The sequence below is a fragment of the Saimiri boliviensis genome, chromosome 21, assembly GCF_048565385.1.
Source record: "Saimiri boliviensis isolate mSaiBol1 chromosome 21, mSaiBol1.pri, whole genome shotgun sequence".
Taxonomy (NCBI): Eukaryota; Metazoa; Chordata; class Mammalia; order Primates; family Cebidae; genus Saimiri; species Saimiri boliviensis.
In genome coordinates, this window is record NC_133469.1 from 24,339,409 (window position 1) to 24,359,822 (window position 20,414).

At 47.3% G+C, this 20,414-nt stretch overlaps 1 protein-coding gene and 1 pseudogene across 3 annotated transcripts in view; one reads left to right on the forward strand and one right to left on the reverse strand.

Annotated features, from left to right (window-relative positions):
* The window catches only part of DGCR2 (DiGeorge syndrome critical region gene 2), a 79,158-nt gene that overhangs the window by 8,386 nt on the left and 50,358 nt on the right, over nucleotides 1–20,414 (reverse strand). For 2 of the 3 annotated variants that reach the window (XM_003942658.3, XM_074391109.1), the window contains exons 5-7: nucleotides 19,901–19,977; nucleotides 13,636–13,812; nucleotides 4,330–4,533 (exon numbers count right to left, since the gene is read on the reverse strand). In XM_003942658.3, coding sequence (XP_003942707.1) covers nucleotides 4,330–4,533; nucleotides 13,636–13,812; nucleotides 19,901–19,977 — 458 coding nt within the window. The remainder of the gene's footprint in view (nucleotides 1–4,329; nucleotides 4,534–13,635; nucleotides 13,813–19,900; nucleotides 19,978–20,414) is intronic. The other variant, XM_074391110.1, reaches the window with a different exon arrangement.
* LOC104650031 (large ribosomal subunit protein eL28 pseudogene) lies at nucleotides 11,591–12,967 on the forward strand (annotated as a pseudogene).

Sequence of the window (20,414 nt, forward strand, 5' to 3'; positions counted from 1 at the left end):
CCAGAGGCCAGACCAGGAGTCCTAGAGTCCCCTGATAGGGCTGGCCCCGCCATGGGGTTCTGGGCTGTGCAGTCAGGGTTGTCTTTTGTCTCTCAGCCACCCCACAGCTCCCAGAGGGAGGATCCAGCCTGTGCATGCAGACCTTCAGTGACAAGGAGCTCACCGTTTCACTGAGCTTGGTTACGTGGTAACAGTTTCAGAATCTCCCTCAGAGATGGTAGGGGGAGCAGAAGGTCAGCAGGGATCAGGGGCTGAGACCCAGGAACCCAAAGTGGGCTCTGTGCCTGGAGGCTGCACTGGCCAAACACCTCATCATAGCAGGGCTGCCTGATGGCAGCAGAGCAAGAAAGGGCAGAGGGCAGCATGAGTTTTAGCTGCTGTGCACCTCGGCCAGCACTTGGCGCTGTCAGTTTCATTATTTTAGCCTTTTGAGCACACGGATAGTACGCCACGTGGATTTAGTTTGTTTCCCTAATGGCCAATACTGAGCATTGTTTCAGGTGCCTGACTGCCATCCTGTATCTTCTTTGGTAAAGTATAATAATTTAAATATTTTTCTAAGGCTATTTTTTCAATAGAGTTGTTTTGTTTTCTTATTACTGAGTTTTTACAGTTTTTATGTATTCTGAATACAAGACCTTTGATTTGTGTTTTGCAAATATTTGTTTTGACTCAGTCAGGAGCTTATCTTTTCATTTCCTTAACACCATCTTCCAAATAGCAGAAAATTTTGATGAAGCCAAATTTGTCCATTTTTTTCTTTTAAGGATCATGCTAAAAATGTTGCCTAACGCATGGTCACAAAGATTTCTCTCCTGTGTTTGCTCCTAGAAACTTTATAGTTCAAGGTTTTACAGCTGCGTTTATGATCATTTTGAGTAAATTTTACATACAGTAGGAGGCACACTGTAAGGTTATTTTTTGGCATATGTATGTCCCGCTGTTCCAGTACCAGTCATTGAAAGACTATCCTTTCTCCACTGAACTGCCCTTAAACCTTTGTCAAAGATGTTGGCCTGTCAAAGATGGCTGATCTGAAGGTAGCGAGTTATCTCAATTGATTGTTCAGTCAGAAATAGATCAAATTCCTTGTTCTACTCTTTTCCTATTCTCACTACTGCACTTGACTAGTCTTAGAGAGAGAGAGAGAGAGAGAGAGAGAGAGAGAGAGAGAGAGAGAGAGAGAAAGATCACTTGATTATATGCAGTGTGGAACTGTTTCTGGACTATTCTGTTCCATTGATCTATACATCTATTTCTTTATCAATAGCACACTGTTGTGATTATTATGGCTGTACGGTAACTTACAAATTAGGTAGCATGGATCTTCCAACTTTGTCCTTTGTAAAAACTACTTTGGTATTCTAATTAATTTGCCTTTCCACTTAACTTTTACCTTTTTATTATTTAAGAGGTGGGTCTTGCTATATTGGCCAGACTGGTCTTGAACTCCTGCCCTCAAGCAATCCTCCTGCCTCCAATTCCTAAAGTGCTACGATTACAGGCATAAGCCACTGAACCCAGCCCACCTAATTTTTATTTTATTTTATTTTTATTTTCTGTGACAAAGTCTCGCTCTGTCACCCAGGCTGGAGTACAGTGGCGTCATCTTGGCTCACTGCAACCTCCACCTCCCAGGCTCAAGTGATTCTCCTGCCTCAGCCTACCGAGTAGCTGGTATTGAGCCATCATGCCCAACTAATTTTTGTATTTTTAGTAGAGATGGGGCTTTTCTACATTGGCTAGACTGGTTACAAACTCCTGATCTCGAGTGATCCACCCTCACTGGCCTCCCAAAGTGCTGGGATTACAGGTGTCAGACACTGCACATGGCCCCACCTAACTTTTAGAATTAGCCTGTCAATACCTACAAAAATGTCTGCTAGAATTTTGGTTGGGATTATACTGAATCTACAATTTGGGAAGAATTAATCTCCTAATGATATTGAGCCACCTGATCCATGAACATGCTATCTTTCATTTCTTTGATTTTTTTTTTAAAGTGTTGTAACAGTTTGCGGCAAACAAAATGTGCACATATTTTATATTTTAATTGCGTATTTCATGGTTTTTGGTGCTATTATAAATGGTACTTTTCTCAAAAATTTCAATTTTCAACTGTTACAGGTAGATTATATAAATGTAATGAATTTTTGTTATATTGACTTTCTATCTGGAGACCTTGCTTAAGCACACTTACTAGTTCTAGTAACTTTCCTGTAGATTCCCCAGGATTTTCTATGCAATCATGATCTGCAAAGAGAGATGGTTTCACTTCTTTCCCTCTGGCCTGGATGCTTTTTCGTATCTTCTTGCCTTCTGGCACTGGCTTTGACCTTGAGCATGATGACAAGGTGGCAACAGCAGACACTCTTAGCTCATTGAAAGGGACATTCTGATGCTTAACTCATAACATCCTATTCCCAGAGTCTCCAGTTTTGGTGATAGTGCCTCGGTTCTTGATGCAGTATGTGCACTTCCCAGGAGCCCATGGAAGCATGGCTACAGCGTGGACAAAGCAGGGCCCAGCTAAGCTGCTCTGGCTGTGCAGGAGAGAGGGCTGTGGCTGCTCTGGGCCCATCCAGATGCACTAAGGGCCCTGCTTTGCTAAGAAGTCCTTGGGAATGGGAAGGCTCCTTAGGCCATACCTGCCCACAAATAGGTCATCCTTGTACACATCCGGGCATTCTTATAAAGCTTGGACCCACTAGCAAGGCAGCACTGATAGACCCCTGAGAAATGAAACCAGGAGTCCAGGTAGCATGGCTTGGGAATAAAGTTTGACTCTAGTACCCAGTCACTAAGCTAGAGGTTTGAAGTTCTGTAGCTGGGCACAAGGAACTTGGTAAGCACACAACTGGTTTTTCTTATGGCCCTAAACAGGCATGCACCCTATATGAGGAGAAAACTGCCCTGCAGAATGGAGTCCAAGCATCACCCTCTAACTCTGGGTCCTCTGGTAAGCTTGGCTGCAAATGTAGCCTTTGTGCTCACCACAGTCAACTGTACATGTCTGATGCTACATGCTAGAGTGCCCACTTTCACCCAGCCTCAGGCACGGCCTCTGGAGGACGGCTCTGTCCTCCCACCCAGCAGCCCTCCTGGTGTGGAGGGACACTGACAGCATTCCACTCAGAGGCAGCTCTTGCTGTTGTGACCCAGCCTCTGGCTGCAGCCTCTCTTCCACAGGGCCCCTGGAGACAGAGATGGCCACCACACCCTGCCTAAGCTGCTCTTCTACAGGGGCCACAAGTCCAGGGGCTTCCACAAGTCCCCATGATGTCACGCTTTTACTGTGGCACCCAAGAAAGAAAGAAACTCATGTTTTTGATTTACATTTCTCTTGAGATCTAAATTCACACAGAGCTGCAGCTGCACCGGTGTGCAGAATGACAAAGCATGCCCCTGGAGTGTAAGGGGTGTTAATATCTCAGAGAGCAGCGGCCCACCTGCCCCTCTCTTTTTGCAAGTGAAAGGGAGAGGATTACCCAGAGATCGGATTCCATGTAGTGTCTACCTTAAAGCCACACCTGGTGGTGGTGAGTTTGATCTCGAAACTGAGAATAATATTTCATCTTTTTCTTGAAGATTCTAATGTAAAACGGATGACTGCAAGCAATAACAACCATCACTACCCTCTGTATCATCATACTAGAGAACAGGAAGAGCTCCAATGTGGATGTAAATTAGAAGTCTAGGCTGGGTGCGGTGGCTTATGACTGTAATCCCAGCACTTTGGGAGGCTGAGGTAGGTGGATCACTCGAGGTCAAGAGTTCGAGACAAGCCTGAACAACATGGCGAAACCCTGTCTCTACTAAAAATAAAAAAACTAGTCTGGCATGGTGGCACACACCTGTAATCCCAGCTACTGGGGAGGCTGAGGCAGGAGAATGGCTTGAACCCAGGAGGCGGAGGTTGCAGTGAGCTGAATTCGCGTCACTGCACTCTCCAGTCTGAGCAACAGAGCAAGACTCTGTCTATTTAAAAAAAAAAAAAAAAAAAAAAAGGAAGTCTAGCTTGGAGTCTTAAAAAGAGAAGACAGGTTTGAAGCTCTCAGTGATTTGTGAACAAACCACCACACTCAAGTTCATTTGTGGATGCTGTCAACCCAGAATGGAAAGGAACAGCTGGAGGAGTTGTGTCAGACACACCCACTAGAGTAGTGACATCAAAGTCTCTGAGATATCTCTGTAAGCAAAAGCTGCCATTGCTGCTGTGCCATGCTCCATAAATTCTCCTGAGTCCTCATCACTGAGGTAGCAAAGGGACCCCCAGCCTCCCGCTCCAAATAGGGAGGGTGGCTTGGGACCTACTATCAAGAGTCTCACCTGGGTCCAGACACATGAACTTGCAGCACTCTTTGGGGTCCTTGCGGTACTGCTGACAGCCTTGGGGCCTCTCACAGAGAGCAGCCACGCACATCTCAGGCTCCCCTCCATGGCAGGTGCAGCTCAGGCATGGATCGTCCCCCTTAGGGGTGAAGTAGAACCCTTCATCCACCACGTTGTCCTTGATGTCAACACATGTTTGACCTGCAATGAGCATCCATTGTGTACAGATGTATACGTTGCTAAAAACAGGAGCTTCCCCATGTGGGCCTGTGAATGCTACCTGTTACCTTAGAACGGGAATGAGGCAGCTTGAGGGATCACGTGAGACATTCCCACTAGAGTAGTGGCATCAAAGCCTCTGAGACAGCTTTGTGAGCAAACGCTGCCATCACTGCTGCACCATCTGATATAAGCTGACCTTCCCCATTTGGGCCTGGGGAACGAATAAGGCAACTAAAGAGTTGGCCAGATTGTGGTAAGAGTCTTCCTATTGCTGGAATACCATGGATCTGCCCCATGACACAGGGAGTGGCTGTCCAAAAACAGTTACTACAACACACTGTTAGGACAAAGCACATCTGACCAGGGCAAATGGAGGCCAGAGAGCCAGGATGAAGCAGAATGTCGGACTCCAGGGTCCCTGCAGAAGTGTTTTGCTTTGAAGTTGCCAAAGTAGATTACTCATGAGATTTCCTCAATTCTAAGATGCAGCTGTTATGAGTATTAACCATTTTAAAATCAGAATGTGTCTAAGGAAGCTGACAGTTCTGCTTGGGAAGACAGTCCCCTGGACCTGGGGCACACTCTGTACAGAGCTGACCTGGGACAAGAGTAAGAGGAATGGCCATGGCTAAAAACCCAGTCTTCAACTGCTAGGCAGACATTGCAAAGGCCTGGAGGAAGAGACAAGGGATAAAGGAGCCCACAAGAGACCCACGCTCAGTGAAAGGCAAAGATACATGAGAAGGTAGCTTGTTCCAGTCTCCAAATGGGGTGGGGATGTCTAGAAAAAGATTCTTCTGGTATTTAACAACCACAGGTCTATGCCTCACTTAAGACTCGAGTTAGCTGGGCATGGTGGTTCACACCTGTAATCCCAGCACTTTGGGAGGCTGAGTTGGGTGGATCACAAGGTCAGGAGTTCAAGAGCAGCCTGGCTAAGATGGTGAAACCCCGTCTCTACTAAAAATAAAAAAGCTAGCCAAGCGTGATGGCATGAGCCTGTAATTCCAGCTACTCAGAGGCTTAGGCACGAGAATCTCTTGAACCCGGGAGGTAGAGGTTGCAGTGAGCTGAGATCACGCCACTGCACTCCAGCCTGGGAGACAGCACGAGACTCTGTCTTAAAAAAAAGACTGGGGCCGGGCGCGGTGGCTCAAGCCTGTAATCCCAGCACTTTGGGAGGCCGAGGCGGGTGGATCACGAGGTCGAGAGATCGAGACCAACCTGGTCAACATGGTGAAACCCCGTCTCTACTAAAAATACAAAAAATTAGCTGGGCATGGTGGTGCGTGCCTGTAATCCCAGCTACTCAGGAGGCTGAGGCAGGAGAATTGCCTGAACCCAGGAGGCAGAGGTTGCGGTGAGCCGAGATCGCGCCATTGCACTCTAGCCTGGGTAACAAGAGCGAAACTCCATCTCAAAAAAAAAAAAAAAAAGACTGGGGTCAAAATCAAATCTTTTTTGACCCCAATCTTTTTTTTAAGTAAAATAAACTTTCCCAGACAGACAACAACTGAGAGGTCACCCATGTGGTCAGGAACTCCCAGGGCAAGATACTCACATACAATTATTCCCTGGCTAAAAGAGAGAAAAAAGAATGAAGAAAAATGAACAGAGTTCCCAGAGAAATATGGAACACCATGAAGCACACCAACATATGTGAAATAGGAGTAACAAATGGAGAGGAGAGAGAAAAAAGCAGAAAAAAACGTCAAAGGACAGCTGCAAACTACTCCAATTGATAGAAAAACAGTAACCTACACATCCAGGAAGCTCAACAAACTCCACCTCGGAGAAATGCAAAGGAGCCACAAACTGACACATCAGAGTGAAAATGCTCAAAGTGAAAGACAAGGCAGAACTATGAAAAGCAACAAATGGGAAATGACTTATTACTAACAAGGGAAACCCAAGACAAACAACTGACTTGTCGGCAGAAACAACAGAGGCTGGGGCAGTGGGATCACTGCTCACAGGAAACCATCAACCAAGATCCATAACCAGCAGAGATACCTTTTGAAAAATGAAAGTAAAATAACCTTTCCCAGACAGACAACAACTGAAAGAAATTGTTTGCAGACCCACTTTATAAGAAATACTAAAGGCCGCGCGGTGGCTTAAGCCTGTAATCCCAGCACTTTGGGAGGCCGAGGCAGGTGGATCACGAGGTCAAGAGATCGAGACCATCCTGGTCAACATGGTGAAACCCTGTCTCTACTAAAAATACAAAAAATTAGCTGGGCATGGTGGCGCGTGCCTGTAATCCCAGCTACTCAGGAGGCTGACGCAGGAGAACTGCCTGAACCCGGGAGGCGGAGGTTGTGGTGACCCGAGATCGCGCCATTGCATTCCAGCCTGGGTAACAAGAGCGAAACTCTGTCTCAAAAAAAAAAAAAAAAAAAAAAATACTAAAGGACATTTTCAGGCTAATAGTATGCGAACCCCAGAGAATAATTTGAATACACACAAGAAACTCAAGGGCAACAGTAAAGGCAATCATATGATCATAAATTATAGCCTGCATGCATAGTTTTCCTACTTTATTCTCTTAGCTGATTTAAAAAGCAATTGTAAGGCTGGGTGTGGTGGCTCACGCCCATAATCCTAGCACTTTGGGAGGCTGAGGTGGTTGGATCACAAGGTCAGGAGTTCAAGAGCAGCCTGGCTAAAATGGTGAATCCCCATCTCTACTAAAAATACAAAAATTAGCAGGTGCTGTGGCGGGTGCCTATAATCCCAGCTACTAGGGAGGCTGAGGCAGGAGAATCATTTGGACCTGGTAGGTGGAGGCTGCGATGAGCCAAGATTGCGCCATTGCACTCTAGCATGGGCAACAAGAGGGAAATTCTGGCTCAAAAAATAAAAATAAGTAATTGTATAAAGTATGTATGGAATGTAGTGTTGGGTCTGTAACACAGAAAAATGTAACAGATTTGCTAAGAATGACACAAAGGTGGTGTGTGGGAGCAAAGCTATACTGGACTAAAGAACCTTGACCTAAATGTCACACCTGATTAAAAAATTCACTCAAGCCGGGCGCAGTGGCTCAAGCCTGTAATCCCAGCACTTTGGGAGGCCGAGGCAGGTGGATCACAAGGTCGAGAGATCGAGACCAACCTGGTCAACATGGTGAAACCCCGTCTCTACTAAAAATACAAAAAAATTAGCTGGGCATGGTGGCGCGTGCCTATAATCCCAGCTACTCAGGAGGCTGAGGCAGGAGAATTGCCTGAACCCAGGAGGCGGAGGTTGTGGTGAGCCAAGATCGCGCCATTGCACTCCAGCCTGGGTAACAAGAGCGAAACTCCGTCTCACCAAAAAAAAAAAAAAAAAAAATTCACTCAAAATGCCTCCTAGACTTAAATGGAAAGTGGAAAATGATTAAAATTTTAGAAAAAAAAGCACAGAGGAAATGCAAGACTAGGCGGAGTACTTGACTTGACACCAAAAGAATAATCCAAAAAAGGAGGCTGGGTGCAGTGGCTTATGCCTGTAATCCCAGCACTTTGTGAGGCTGAGGTAGGTGGATCATCTGAGGTCAAGGGTTTGAGACGAGCCTGGCCAACATTGTGAAATCCCCTCTCTACTAAAAATATAAAAATTAGCCAGCCACGGTGGCTCATGTTGGTAATCCCAACTACTTGGGAAGCTGAGGCACAAGAATTGCTTGAACCTAGAAGGTAGATGTGGCAGTGAGCCAAAAAGAAAGAATAATCCATAAAAGGAGAAACTAATAACTAGGACTTCACTTAAATTACAAACTTTTGTTCTTTAGGTAAACTTATATTGCCAGGAAAACACCAACAACAAAACTTTTGTTCCTGAAAGCCTAAGTGAAGAGGATGCAGGCAAGCTACAGACTAGAAAAAATATTTGCAAACTACTGGCTCCAAAACTACGGAATGAAAAGGGAAAAATGCCTTCTTTTATGCCATCTTCTGTTATTCATTGCTTTTGAAGATAAGCATAGAAGAGACTTTTTATTTATTCTAGAATTGCAGAAATGACTACACTGTGCTATACCAGAGAATTCCACTAGGAAGAAGCTTATAACTCTGTAGCCTCTTTATCATACAGCATGAAAAAACAAAACTTTTTTTAATGACAAAAGTTTTTGCCTTCCTAAGAACCTTCTTCAATAAACTCATTTTACAACTCTGAAAAAAAAAAAAAAAAAACTACATATCCGACAAAGGACTGTTATCTAGAATACATAAAGAATTCTCAAAACTCAACAGTTAAAAAGAAAAAAAAAAAGCACAAAACAGATTATTGGTTCACACCTGTAATACTTTGGGAGGTCAAGGAGATGCTCACTTGAGGCCAGGAGTTTGTGGCCAGTCTAGGCAAATAGTGACACTAGAGAAAATAAAAAACGTAGCCAGGCACGATGGTGCACACCTACAGTTCTAGCTACTCAGGAGACTGAGGTGGGAGGACTGCTTGAGCCCAGGAGCTAGAGGTTACAGTGAACTATGATTGCACCACTGCACTTGAGCCTGGGTGACAGAGCAAGACCCTTCCTCAAAACAAAATGAAAAAACAATGCAAAGAGAAAATGGAAAGATAACATGAACAACAAAGAGAACACATAGATGGCAAATAAGCATGTGAAACATGAAAAGGTTTTAACATCATTAGCCTCAGGGAAAAGCAAATTGAAACCATAAGGAGTGACATACCTACATACATATCTGCGTACCTAATAGAAGGGCTAAGATGAAAAATAGTGAAAACATTAAGTGCTGGGGAGGATATGGAGAAATCAGATCAGTCCTGCGTTGTTAGTGGACTATAAATTAGTATAGCCCCTCTGCTAAACACTTTGCTTGTTTCTTTAAAAACTAAACATGTAACTATGATACAACCAAGCAACTGCAATCCTGGGCATCTATCACAGAAAACTGAAAACACATTTGTGGCCCGGTGCGGTGGCTCATGCCTGTAATCCCAGCACTTTGGGAGGCGGAGGTGGGTGGATCATTTGAGGTTGGGAGTTCAAGACCAGCATGGCTAACATGGCAAAACCGGTCCCTACTAAAAAGACAAAAATTAGCTGGGCGTAGTGGCACATGCCTATAATCCCAGCTACTCGGGAGGCTAAGACATGAGAATTGCTTGAACCCAGGAGACAGAAGCAGTGAGCCAAGACTGTGCCACTGCACTCCAGCCTGGGTAACAGATGAAAAAAAGAAAGTATGTTTGCACAAAAACCTGTATGTGGATGTTCACGGAAGCTTTCATTGTAATAGCCAAAAACTGGAATCACTCCAGGTGTCCTTCAACACTTGATGCCTATAGTTTGAGCCAGCTTGGGCAACATGGCAAAATTCTGTCTCTACGAAAAAAATACAAAAATAAGCTGGGCACAGTGGCATGACCCTGTGGTCCCAGCTACTCAGGAGGCTGAGGTGGGAGGTTCGCCTGAGCCCAGGAGGTTGAGGCTGCCATGAGCAGTGATTATACCACTGTACTTCAGGGTGACAGAGACTTTCTTGCACCCACCCCACCACAAAATGAACAAATTATTAATATAAGTAACAATTTGGATGACTCTCCAGGGAATTATGAGTGAAAAAAGACAACTCCAAAAGGTTGCAGACTATATGATTGCACTTATAGAACGTTTCTGCCTCATTGTGACACCTGACAAAGGCCAGATCACAGATGACCAAAGACCTCTAGCCTACCACTTCTGTGGCAACCAGTCTAGGGCAGTCAGGGTCTGGTCAGTGGCCACCAGCTTCTCTATTTTGTGTCCATACTTCCAACAGAAAACCCACCAGGGATAGTCAATATGTTCCCCAACCAATCACCTCCACTGCCTTACTTCTAGTCAGCCTGCCTCTCATCAGAGCATACCCGGGAGCATTTAGGGCCCTGGTGAAAGCCACTATGCTGGACCCAACTCCAGCTGGAGGAGCGTCAGAAGCACTTGTGAAGGCTCCACCCTGGATACTCAGGGCACTGGGCCTGCCTCAGGCTGAGGTACAATTAGAACATCAGCCCCTACTATCTGCAGGCTAACAAGCCTTGAGTCACACAGTGGACTACTGCTCAGTGGGCCGCAAGAGACAGACTCTAGAAATGTGGCCCAAAAGAGTTGATCTAAAGTGGAGGGTAGAGCAGACATCAAGAAAAACCCTCTGGGCAAACCAGCCTCCACCCCGAACATCAACGCTACTGAATATGAAAGCCTGAGGTACACTGAGGGCAACTACAGTGCCAAGGAACCCCAAGCCCAGCCCAGATTAATGCCCCTCACTGTAGTAAGCCCTCCCCACAAGAAGGGCCTAGTGGAGGGAAAGGCATGGCCACCGCAAGCACCAAAACTACTGAACTCAGTCTCTATTGTCCTACACAAGATGTCAGATTTCCAACGGAAAGCCTAGAAAAAAGTACCATGCTCCAGAGACAAAACAATCAACAAAACCAGACTCAAATATGACACAAATGAAGAAACTTTCCCACATGGAATTTAAAATCACTATGATTAATTTGTTAAAGGCTCCAATGGAAAAGGTGGACAATATACAAGATTAGATGGGAAATTCGGATGAGAGATGGAAACTTTAAGAATCAAATGAAAATCCTAGAAATTAAAAAAACAGACAAAATGAACGGAACAGATGAAGAAAGCCTTCAATGGGCTCATGCAGACTTGACATAGCCAAGGAAAGAATTAATAAACCTGAATTCAGGCCAACAGAAATTACTAAAACTGAAGAACTAAAAGAATCCAAGAGACATAATGACTAGATGCAATTCATGATTCTGGACCAGGAAAAAAATAGCTATAAAGGATATCATTGGAACAACTGAAAAAACTGGAATAATAGATTATGGATTACTGTGTGGTGCTGCATCCATGTTAAATGTCCGGATTTTGATCCATATAGTGTGGGTACATAAGAAAGTGTCCTTGTTCTTAGGAAATACACACTGAAGTACATAAGGCTTAAGGTCCACAGTATCTTCAGTTTACTCCGAAATAATTCAGAAAAAATATGCAGAGAAACTGAATGATAAAGCAAATATGGTAAAACTGAAATACTGTAACTGGTGAGTCTGTGTAAAGAGTACAAGAAAGGAAGTTCCTTGTATTATTCTAGCTTTTCCATAAGCTTGAAATTATTTTTAAATCAACAAGTTACAGAAGTCTCCCTCCCCGGCCCCAATGGTCCTATAAGGTGGGTTCTATCAAACACTCAAGGACAAGGTTATCTCTAACTTGTACAAATGCATTTAGACAACAATAAAATAAAGTCTGCCAACTCATTTTATAAAACTAATATAGTGTAGTACAGAAACGGGTCAATGTAGTCCCAGCTACTTGGGAGGCTGAGGCAGAAGGATCACCTGAGCCTAGAGTTCAAAACTATACTGTGCTATGATCGTGGCTGTGATTAGCCACTGCATTCTAGCCTGGGCAACATATTAACGCCCTACCTTAAAAAAAAAAAAAAAAAAGAAAAGAAAAGAAGAGTCAAGAAGAGCATAGAAAAAAATGTAACAGGCCAACCTCATTTCTTAAAAGAGTTTCAAAAATTCTAAATATCAGCAAACCAAATCTAGTAATATAATATATATATAAAAACCATGAGGATGGTTTAACATCAGAAAATCTATTCTATAAAATAATGATTGAACAAATCGAAGAAGAAAAACCACATAAGCCCAATAAAATGCATTAAAAACATTTAATAAAAATCAATACACTTTCGTAATATAAATATTCCCAGCAACCTAGGAATAGAAAGGTACTTCCTTGACTTTATAAAGGTACATTCTAAAATCTCATAGAAGGCATTCCCTAGAATGTTGACACACTAAAATAGCATTCTCTTTTATTGTTGAGAAGACAAGTATGCTCACTACCACCATTTCTAATCAACACTGTCCTGGAGACTGTAGCAAGAAGAGCTGACTGGGCAACATAGTAAAACCACATCTTTAATAAATGTAAATAAATAGATAAATGGCAAAGACTTGAAAGAAGAAACACCCATCTAAATAGAAAATCTACGAAAATCCACAAACTAAGAGAACCAATAAAGGAGATCAGAAAACTAAAATTTACATGAAAAGGGTAAAAAATAGGCAAAATAGGCAAAAACTAGGCAGAGGAAGTCATAATACCAGCTGTCAAGTTTTATCATGAAGCCCTCTCGTTTGCCAGCCGCCTGGGAAAGGCCACCGCCCTGTCTGCACATCTGCAATGGATGGTCTCGAGGAATGGCGGGGCCCCATCAAGAGGAATAAGCAGACCCACAGCACTGAGCCTGAGGACTTGAAGGCTACATACAACTCCTTGCGCTATAACGAGCTGATTCACCACCACAGGACTGTGAGTGTAGAGCTGGCAGCTGATGGCAAAGGTGTGGTGGTGGTCATGGAGTGGAGATCTGGCTAGTGGAAGCCAGCCACCTCTGATGAGAGGACCACCGTCAACAAGAACACCTGCACCATACTCGACAACATCAGACACACGATCTGCAAGAACAAAGACCCCCAACCTGTGTACAGCTGCCATCCCAGGGCCAGCGCCATCCTGCAAAGCCAGGAGCCTGTGATGGTGAAGAGGAAGGGGACCGACCCCGCCAAGAGCTCCTAAGGCCCTGCCCCTGAAAAGCAATGAAGAGTCAACTGGCTTAAAAAACACAACAAAAACAAAAACACCATACACTGGCAAGGTGAACAGAGAAGCAGAGATAAGGATGGCAGAAGGACCAACAGTGTGTGTGGGGGAGGTGACCAATGAACTCAGATGCTCCAGAGACGCCACAGATTGCCAAGTCTTTGGGTCCTCATTCCCATTTAATTGCTTAACAACACTGCAAACGGGAGGACAGGGATGATCGTCTCTTCCCTGGGAAAGAGAACGGTGGGCTCTAAGATGCTGACCAGCTGCCCTGGTCACAGAGCTGCAAACGGGCCCTGAGAACAAGGTGTGAGATGGTGAAGGGCATCCACCACAACACAGCAAATCAGGTTCTGCCTCAGAAACCCTGAACTCAGGGTCCAAGAAGGTGACACCAAGGCCCAGACATTCCCGAAAAAGGCTAACTCAAGGGGGCTTACTTCTTTTACACAGAAACGAAGACTTCTCGTAGCAGCTCTCGGCGTGCCAGCTGTGGAGGTCGTGGTGCCGCAGGGTGGGGAAGTGGAAGCACTGGAGCTGGGCACAGAACACGTTGTCGTTCTCAGACATGGCTGAAGCAAAGATGGGGTCTGGGGGCAGGAACACCTCTGAGGAGCCTGTGGGGGAGATAAAAGATAGGGCTGGACAACATCATGTCAGAGGACAAGTTGTACAGACCTCAATCAGGGGACCATGGTGTCAGACAGAATCAACCACAGGGTCTGGGCTGCCAAATGCTGGTGGTCACTGTGGCCAGGTGTTCATTCGGGACTCCCCAACCTCCTGGCAGTCACCCCAGGTGCTGGGCCCAGCAGGGGCCACTCCTTGGAGCCTGCAAGCACAAAGGCCACAAACCCTGGGTAGCAGTAAGTGCCAACCTGAGCACCAGAAGAGGGTGCTTGATCAGGGTTAGTGGGCGGCATTTAAAGTTAGAGCGACAGCATGAATAACAAAGTAATGGATTATAGCACATTGGATTAAAATGCAAACAGGGGAATGGACAGGGGAAATAGGCAGGGAAGTTCTCCGTTAGGACAGAACACTCAGTCGTAAACAGAGGACTCAGAAAGCCCACCCAGCACTCATGAGGAAGGCGCTGTCAGGTAGCATTGGTGTAGGTTGGCACTGCTGCCAGCTGGCTGCTGGGAACACTTGGGAAGCACTGGCTCTGGGGGACCTCTCTCAGCTCAAAGGAAACTGTTGCCCAGTCAGCTCCTGCCTGTCTACGCTAGGCACAAAGCAGCTAGAAACCAGGTACCCTCGCCATGGAGAGAGTGAGGGTTGGGGACTGCTAACCTCCAAACCTCTCTTCTGCAAGGTTCCAGGTGGGCTCTAACCACACCCAGGGCATGGCACAGCCAGCCCTAGGGCCCACTTTCTCCCCTGCACAGCCCTTCCAGTCTGGCCACCACGATTTCTTGAGGCTCACCCAACCAGGATCACTGGAAACACAAAGCAACCTTTCCCAGAAAGTAAAATAATGAAGGCACACCTGGCGCTCTCCTCCTTCTAAGATGGCAGTGCAGTTCACCCCTTTTACAAGCCTCCAGCATTCCCACCTGCATCTTTTAGAGCTCTGTTTACACTGGCACTAAACATGGGGCTCTGCCTCAAAAGAGCCAGCGAGTCCGGAGACAGGCCTATGCTATGGGCCTGTGGACACATGGTGCCCTGCCATGGGCAGGAGGACAGCTCTCAGGAAACATGGAGACCTGCAAGGCCTGTGCTGGGCCAGCAGGCAGCCACCGCAACAGTTGCGCTTCCTTCCTAGGGACATCCAGGCCCAGCACCCTGTCTGCCTCATCTGCATGTATCAGACCCACAGCAGGGCAGGGAAGAGGCCCACTATCTGGAGTCGCTACCCTACACCACCCGGAGGGCTCGTCTCCACTGCTACTAACAGTGGGTGTCAGCACCATCATGCTGTACACCACCCCACCTTTCCTCCAGGTCCTCAAGCCCCCACACACCCTCCTTATCTCCCACAGATGCGTTCTCACCTAAGCAGAGCCCCTCCCCTCTTAGACACTATGTTCTTCACTATTTGGCTTCTTGTCCCATAGGATGAAAACCAAACAGGTTCCTCCGAACCTTCAACAAACAAAAAATCTTGAGCGCTAAAGCTCGTTGCCAGCCCGGAGTTCCTGGGCACAACTACAGTATGTGATGGCAGAGCTTAGACCAAGGCCACAAATGACCTTTCAGGGCAGAGTCCTGGGACCCAGCATCTGTCCTCAAAAGCTACCTGGACTGAGGCACAGCCAAGTCAGAGAGTGGCTCAGGCAACCAGCAAAACAGGGCTCGTGCGGGACTCCAGGCCAGGGCCCAGTGAGCCACACAGTGCTCCCGTCTTGAAGCGAGCTGCGTTGGCACCTGTGCAGCACCCCTGCCCAAGGAAGATGCTGGCAGCTGTGCGTCCAGGGGTGATGGGGGCTAGTCAGGCAGAGACAGCATGCCTACCCAAAGTGCAGCCTTGCAAAGGGGACAGGTGTTCACCCTTGGAGTGTCCCTGGAAGTAGTCACAGTGGCAGCCACGAATAAGGCAGCCTTTGGGGCTGGAGAAGAGGCTGGGGAGTGGTAGGTGATGAGGGTAGTGAGGAAAGGGGCTGCTGGCCTTGATGGAACTGTGACTGCTATGAGAAATGACAGCTGTGAACGAGGGAGCAGAGGTGAAAAGGTACCCCGGCAGCTATGTGGGGAGTGGTGGGGCTGGAGCCAAGAGACCAAACAGAGGCCACTAGCACAATCAGGTGAGGAATGATCGAGTGTCAGGTCCAGGTTAGGGCTGCAAAACTGGTGCCAGGAGACGAGATCCTAGACATGTTCCAAAGGTGTGAGAGCAGCTGGGAGGCCTCACTATACTGCACTGGGGATGACTCCTGCAGATTTTTCTTCAGAGCCTCCCACTGCCTTCTGGACACCCCCTTACCTCAAACATCCCTCTCTTCCTGAAGATCCTTGTCCCGGAGAAAGGCCTTGTGAGCAGCCGCCCTGGCCACCAGAGTGACTGAGAGCAGTTCCTTCTGCAGAGCCCTCCTCCCAGGCCTCCCTCCAAGATGCTCCTCCTCACCTCCTGCCACCCCAGCAGATCCAGTCCTCACCTCAACAAGGCGGCAGCAAGTTTCCAGGTGCCCCTCCCATGTGTCCACACATAAGCTGTGGGCAAGGCTCTGATGGGAACCTTGGGCTGGGCTGTCACCAGCCACCAGAGGATGGCCTGCTCTCGAGTCTGACAGGCGAGGGCATCTGAATGTCATCTGATTACCTTTCTACCACATCTCCTCTCGCATTCGTGAGCAACCACTGCCACCTCCATGTCTGGCCCTGCTCCCCGAGCCTGAAGAACCATCCCCGACCCCCCAGGTCCCCATTGTTCCTGGCGGGGAGAGACCTTCACTCACTTTTCTGAGTCCTCAAAGAACCTCCCGTTCCTGTCTTGTCACCTTGGCAGCCACAGAATGAGCCTGCACTCAGGGCCCACCAAGGGCAGTCCAGATTTTCTCGAATGCCCCACTCTGGGGCTATCTTCCCTCCAGGAACTGCAGCCTGACCCCAGCTGACCCCATCCTAGCCCAATGGTCACTTTACCCAGAGGGCAAGTGTCTACAAGGGCAGCCTGACCCCTCCCTCATTGCTGACTGAGGCTTCTAGACGCTAGGTCCCACAGGTTGGCCCAGGACCACAGCCTGGCCCAGGACCACAGCCCTGACTGCTGGCCTCAGGGGGCAACACCCTACAATCCCTTGGGTACGGCACCAGGGAAAGAAGACAGAGACCATGAAGGACTGGTCACAAGATTTTGGGGAGAGAAGAAGGCTTCTACTAAGTCACACACCTCCTGAGCTCAGCCGACCTGCAATGTGCGTGCTAAGACACCACGGGGGAAAAATGAGGGCCAGGCACTGAGTGATCTCAAATGAGCAAGTGACACAACATGTGGACACATTAAACATACGGTGTTTCCATTTTTCTGTTTTAACGTAAATATCAAGTATGACTCACCAGACAGAAGCCACACTGCTGGTGCTGACACAAGGCCCTGGGAGCAGCACATAGGGCGGTGTAGATGATTCTCCCTAGACAACGATCTGTATTTTTTCAACCTTTCTGCACAAATGTTACAAAAATGTTGGCCTCATGTCTTATGGAGTGGCAGCGGCAGCAGTAGTTCTGTCTCCAGGGCACACCATGACCTGGTGCTGTCAAACCTGCAGGATCTTGGCACCCTGGACAGGGCTTACAGGCTGGTGTGCGCCTCGGGGAGCGGCTGGAGAGTGCTCCGCCAAGGTGCACAGGAGCCCGGTGGAAATGACTTCCCAACTTCCAATGTGTATGCAGGGTGCCGACACATGGGTATAGTAGTGTCTATGTACCATGGTATCACTCACTTGCCACTGTGCCAATCTAGAACATTTCACACAACACAGCAAAGGTGGACAACATGTAGATGAAATAAACATTTTTCAACATCTTAGTATGAGGCCTTCCTACCATCATGAGCTAATATTCTCAGGTACAATCTTTTCTTAGGGAAGGGTTCAGAATTAGTAACAAAAGACTTATATCCACTTCCCGTGGTTTTTTGGGTATTTTTGGGGGGGCCAACCCCTTAGACCATGTCCCTGGGCAGGAGGGCAGGGCTGGGCTGTGCTGGGCTGGATGTGCTCTTGTTCGCTTGTTTTAAACACAGTACTGGCTTCACTCTGCAGCGTGCTTTTAGTATGGGAATTTTTAAATGATGCTGCTGTGGAAAGAGGAGTGTGTGCACCCGAGCTGCCTCGGCGCTGACCGCACCCTGCTGCTTGGCTCCTCTCTGCCCTACCACCCTGGGAGCCCCTCCCCTGCAGACACCAGGATGCTGGCTCCTAAAACCACACCACCACAGTCCTACTGCTGCACCTAAGAAAATGAATCCTCCAAAGGGCCACGCTCAAATTTCTTCAATTGTTCTTTTGAAGTTTTTTATAAGCCTCCCAACCCAGGATGCCATCAAAGTTCATGTGCCACATTTGGTTTTATGTTTCTTTAATCTCTTTAAGCCCAGAACTACTCATGATGTTTAGCTGTGTTAAGAGCCAGTTATCCTGCAGCAGAATTATTATTTTTAGTATTTGTTATGTGACCACTATTTAAATCCGCTAGCAGAGTTCCCAAATCCATTTAACTGAGCACAGACAGTGGCACGTGGCCACTCCCTTGGAGCTCCCGGATGCTGCGGGGCCCCTTATACGTTGAGTGGCACAAACAGGGAACTCTACACCAGCTGTGGCTGCCACCACCAACACATATGTTCGATCTTTTTCTAAATTTTAGGTTTACTTTCCTGATGCTTCAGTGGAGCCACTGAGCTGCACTTGGCCATTAAAGCCCACCCAGGACCCTTGCCATCCTCACATCAAGCATGGGGCCCCAAGTCCCCAATTCTGAATGTGCTGTTATCCCACTCAGAATCATGTCCTCTCTTCCACCACCAGTGTGAAAAGGACAAGCTACTAGGAGAATTATCCTCTACAAGGTAAACTTTGACTCTAGGGTCTGGAAACCCAGAAGCTATTGATTAGTCACCAGTTCCCGTGGGCAATCTAAACAATGCACTCATATCCAAATGTGGGTGGGGCTCTCAGGAGGGCACTGGAGGACACAAGAACAGGGTGGCACCTGTCCTAAGCAGGAGGGGGATATCACGTTGGCCCTAATCTGCTGCACTCTGCACCCACCAACTCTACTCCCGGCCTGTCCCAAGAGCCAGGTATGGCCCCCCACTCTGTAGGGCCCTCTTCTCTTCAGGGAAGCTGGCCACCGAGGCCCTGACCCTTTTCAACCCTGTCCCTGGGCCCACCACTCCTCATTTGTCTTTCTCAGAGACACTTAAGTCTTCAACAGCAGAACTGGGATATGTTTATGAAAAGAACCCAAATCCTAGCTCAAGTCAGAGGCACAAAGCATAGCCTAACAGACAGGCCTGACAAGGGGCAGGGCAAGGGAGTGTGGCCCTGGCAGCAGCTGGAGAGGGCACTGCTGGGGTAAACCCAGGAGGAGCTCGCCAGTGCCAGGGCAATGGGACAGGAGGGACAGGCCAAGCCTGAGACCAGAGAATGTAAAGGAAACAGCAGCCATCATGTTACCTTTATATTGCCTTGGCATTTCCAAGCAGCTCAGCATAAAATCTTTGAAACCACACACACACACGTGCACACACACATATCACCTTGGTATTTCCAAGAAATCTTTGAGAAACACACACACACACACACACACACACACACACACGCACATGCACAACCTATTTTAAGTCTATCTGGCTGATAGTTTCCTTCAGGTCTGGATGCTACCTCTGACCTTCTTTGTCCTGGCAAGCTTGTCCTCCCCTCCAGGCTGCCAGGGGCACACTCTGCATGCTCATTTTTATACTCCAAGGTCCTTAACTTCAAAGGCAGGAGGAACAATATAGAAAGCTGGCCAAAGTAGCAACAATGAGTTCCAGAAATGGCGACAGCCCAATGTAGGGTCTGACTTGCAGCTGCGCTAGCCCCATGACCACAGACCCCACTGCAACTGGGGATCACCCTCTCCATGTCCCCTGCACACACCCCTACAGGCCAAGCAGTACTGGGTGAGAGAGAGGAAGGGAGGCCCCAGAGGTATCCCCTGAATCAGGGTGACTCTGCCCAGCTTCAAACACTCCCACAGACCGGAAGGGCTCACCTTTGAATGCGACCTCCCAGCGACCTTCCAAGGAGTGGTTCCGGCCAGTGATGACATACTGATAGCCAACCCACAACCTGCAGGGCACAGAGACAGAGACCTCAGTGGCAGGATGGAGGCAGCCATCAATGACTGTGTGTTTTAATAGCTATACTGACCTCCAAAACACTGAGCTTCTAACATGAGTGATTTAACACTCATGTTAGAATGTACTAAGATTCAAGACAAGAAATTCACAGGGCAGGAAAAGTTTTATCTCAGGGAACTCCTGCCAAGACTGTATTTATGAGTTGAACCAGTAAAGCTTTCACAATTTAAGCAAGAACAATCTTATTCTTGGTGGACATGAAACCCCATAAATACAAGTCTGTGACTACTTTACAGAGGTGAGTCTCATGTCATGTGAATTACACCTCAATAAATTCATAAGCCCCTGTGAATATCCACTAGCATGGAGGCTGAAAACACTAGCACAGCTTCCCACTCAGAGCCAGCCCACCTCAGCCTGTAGCCT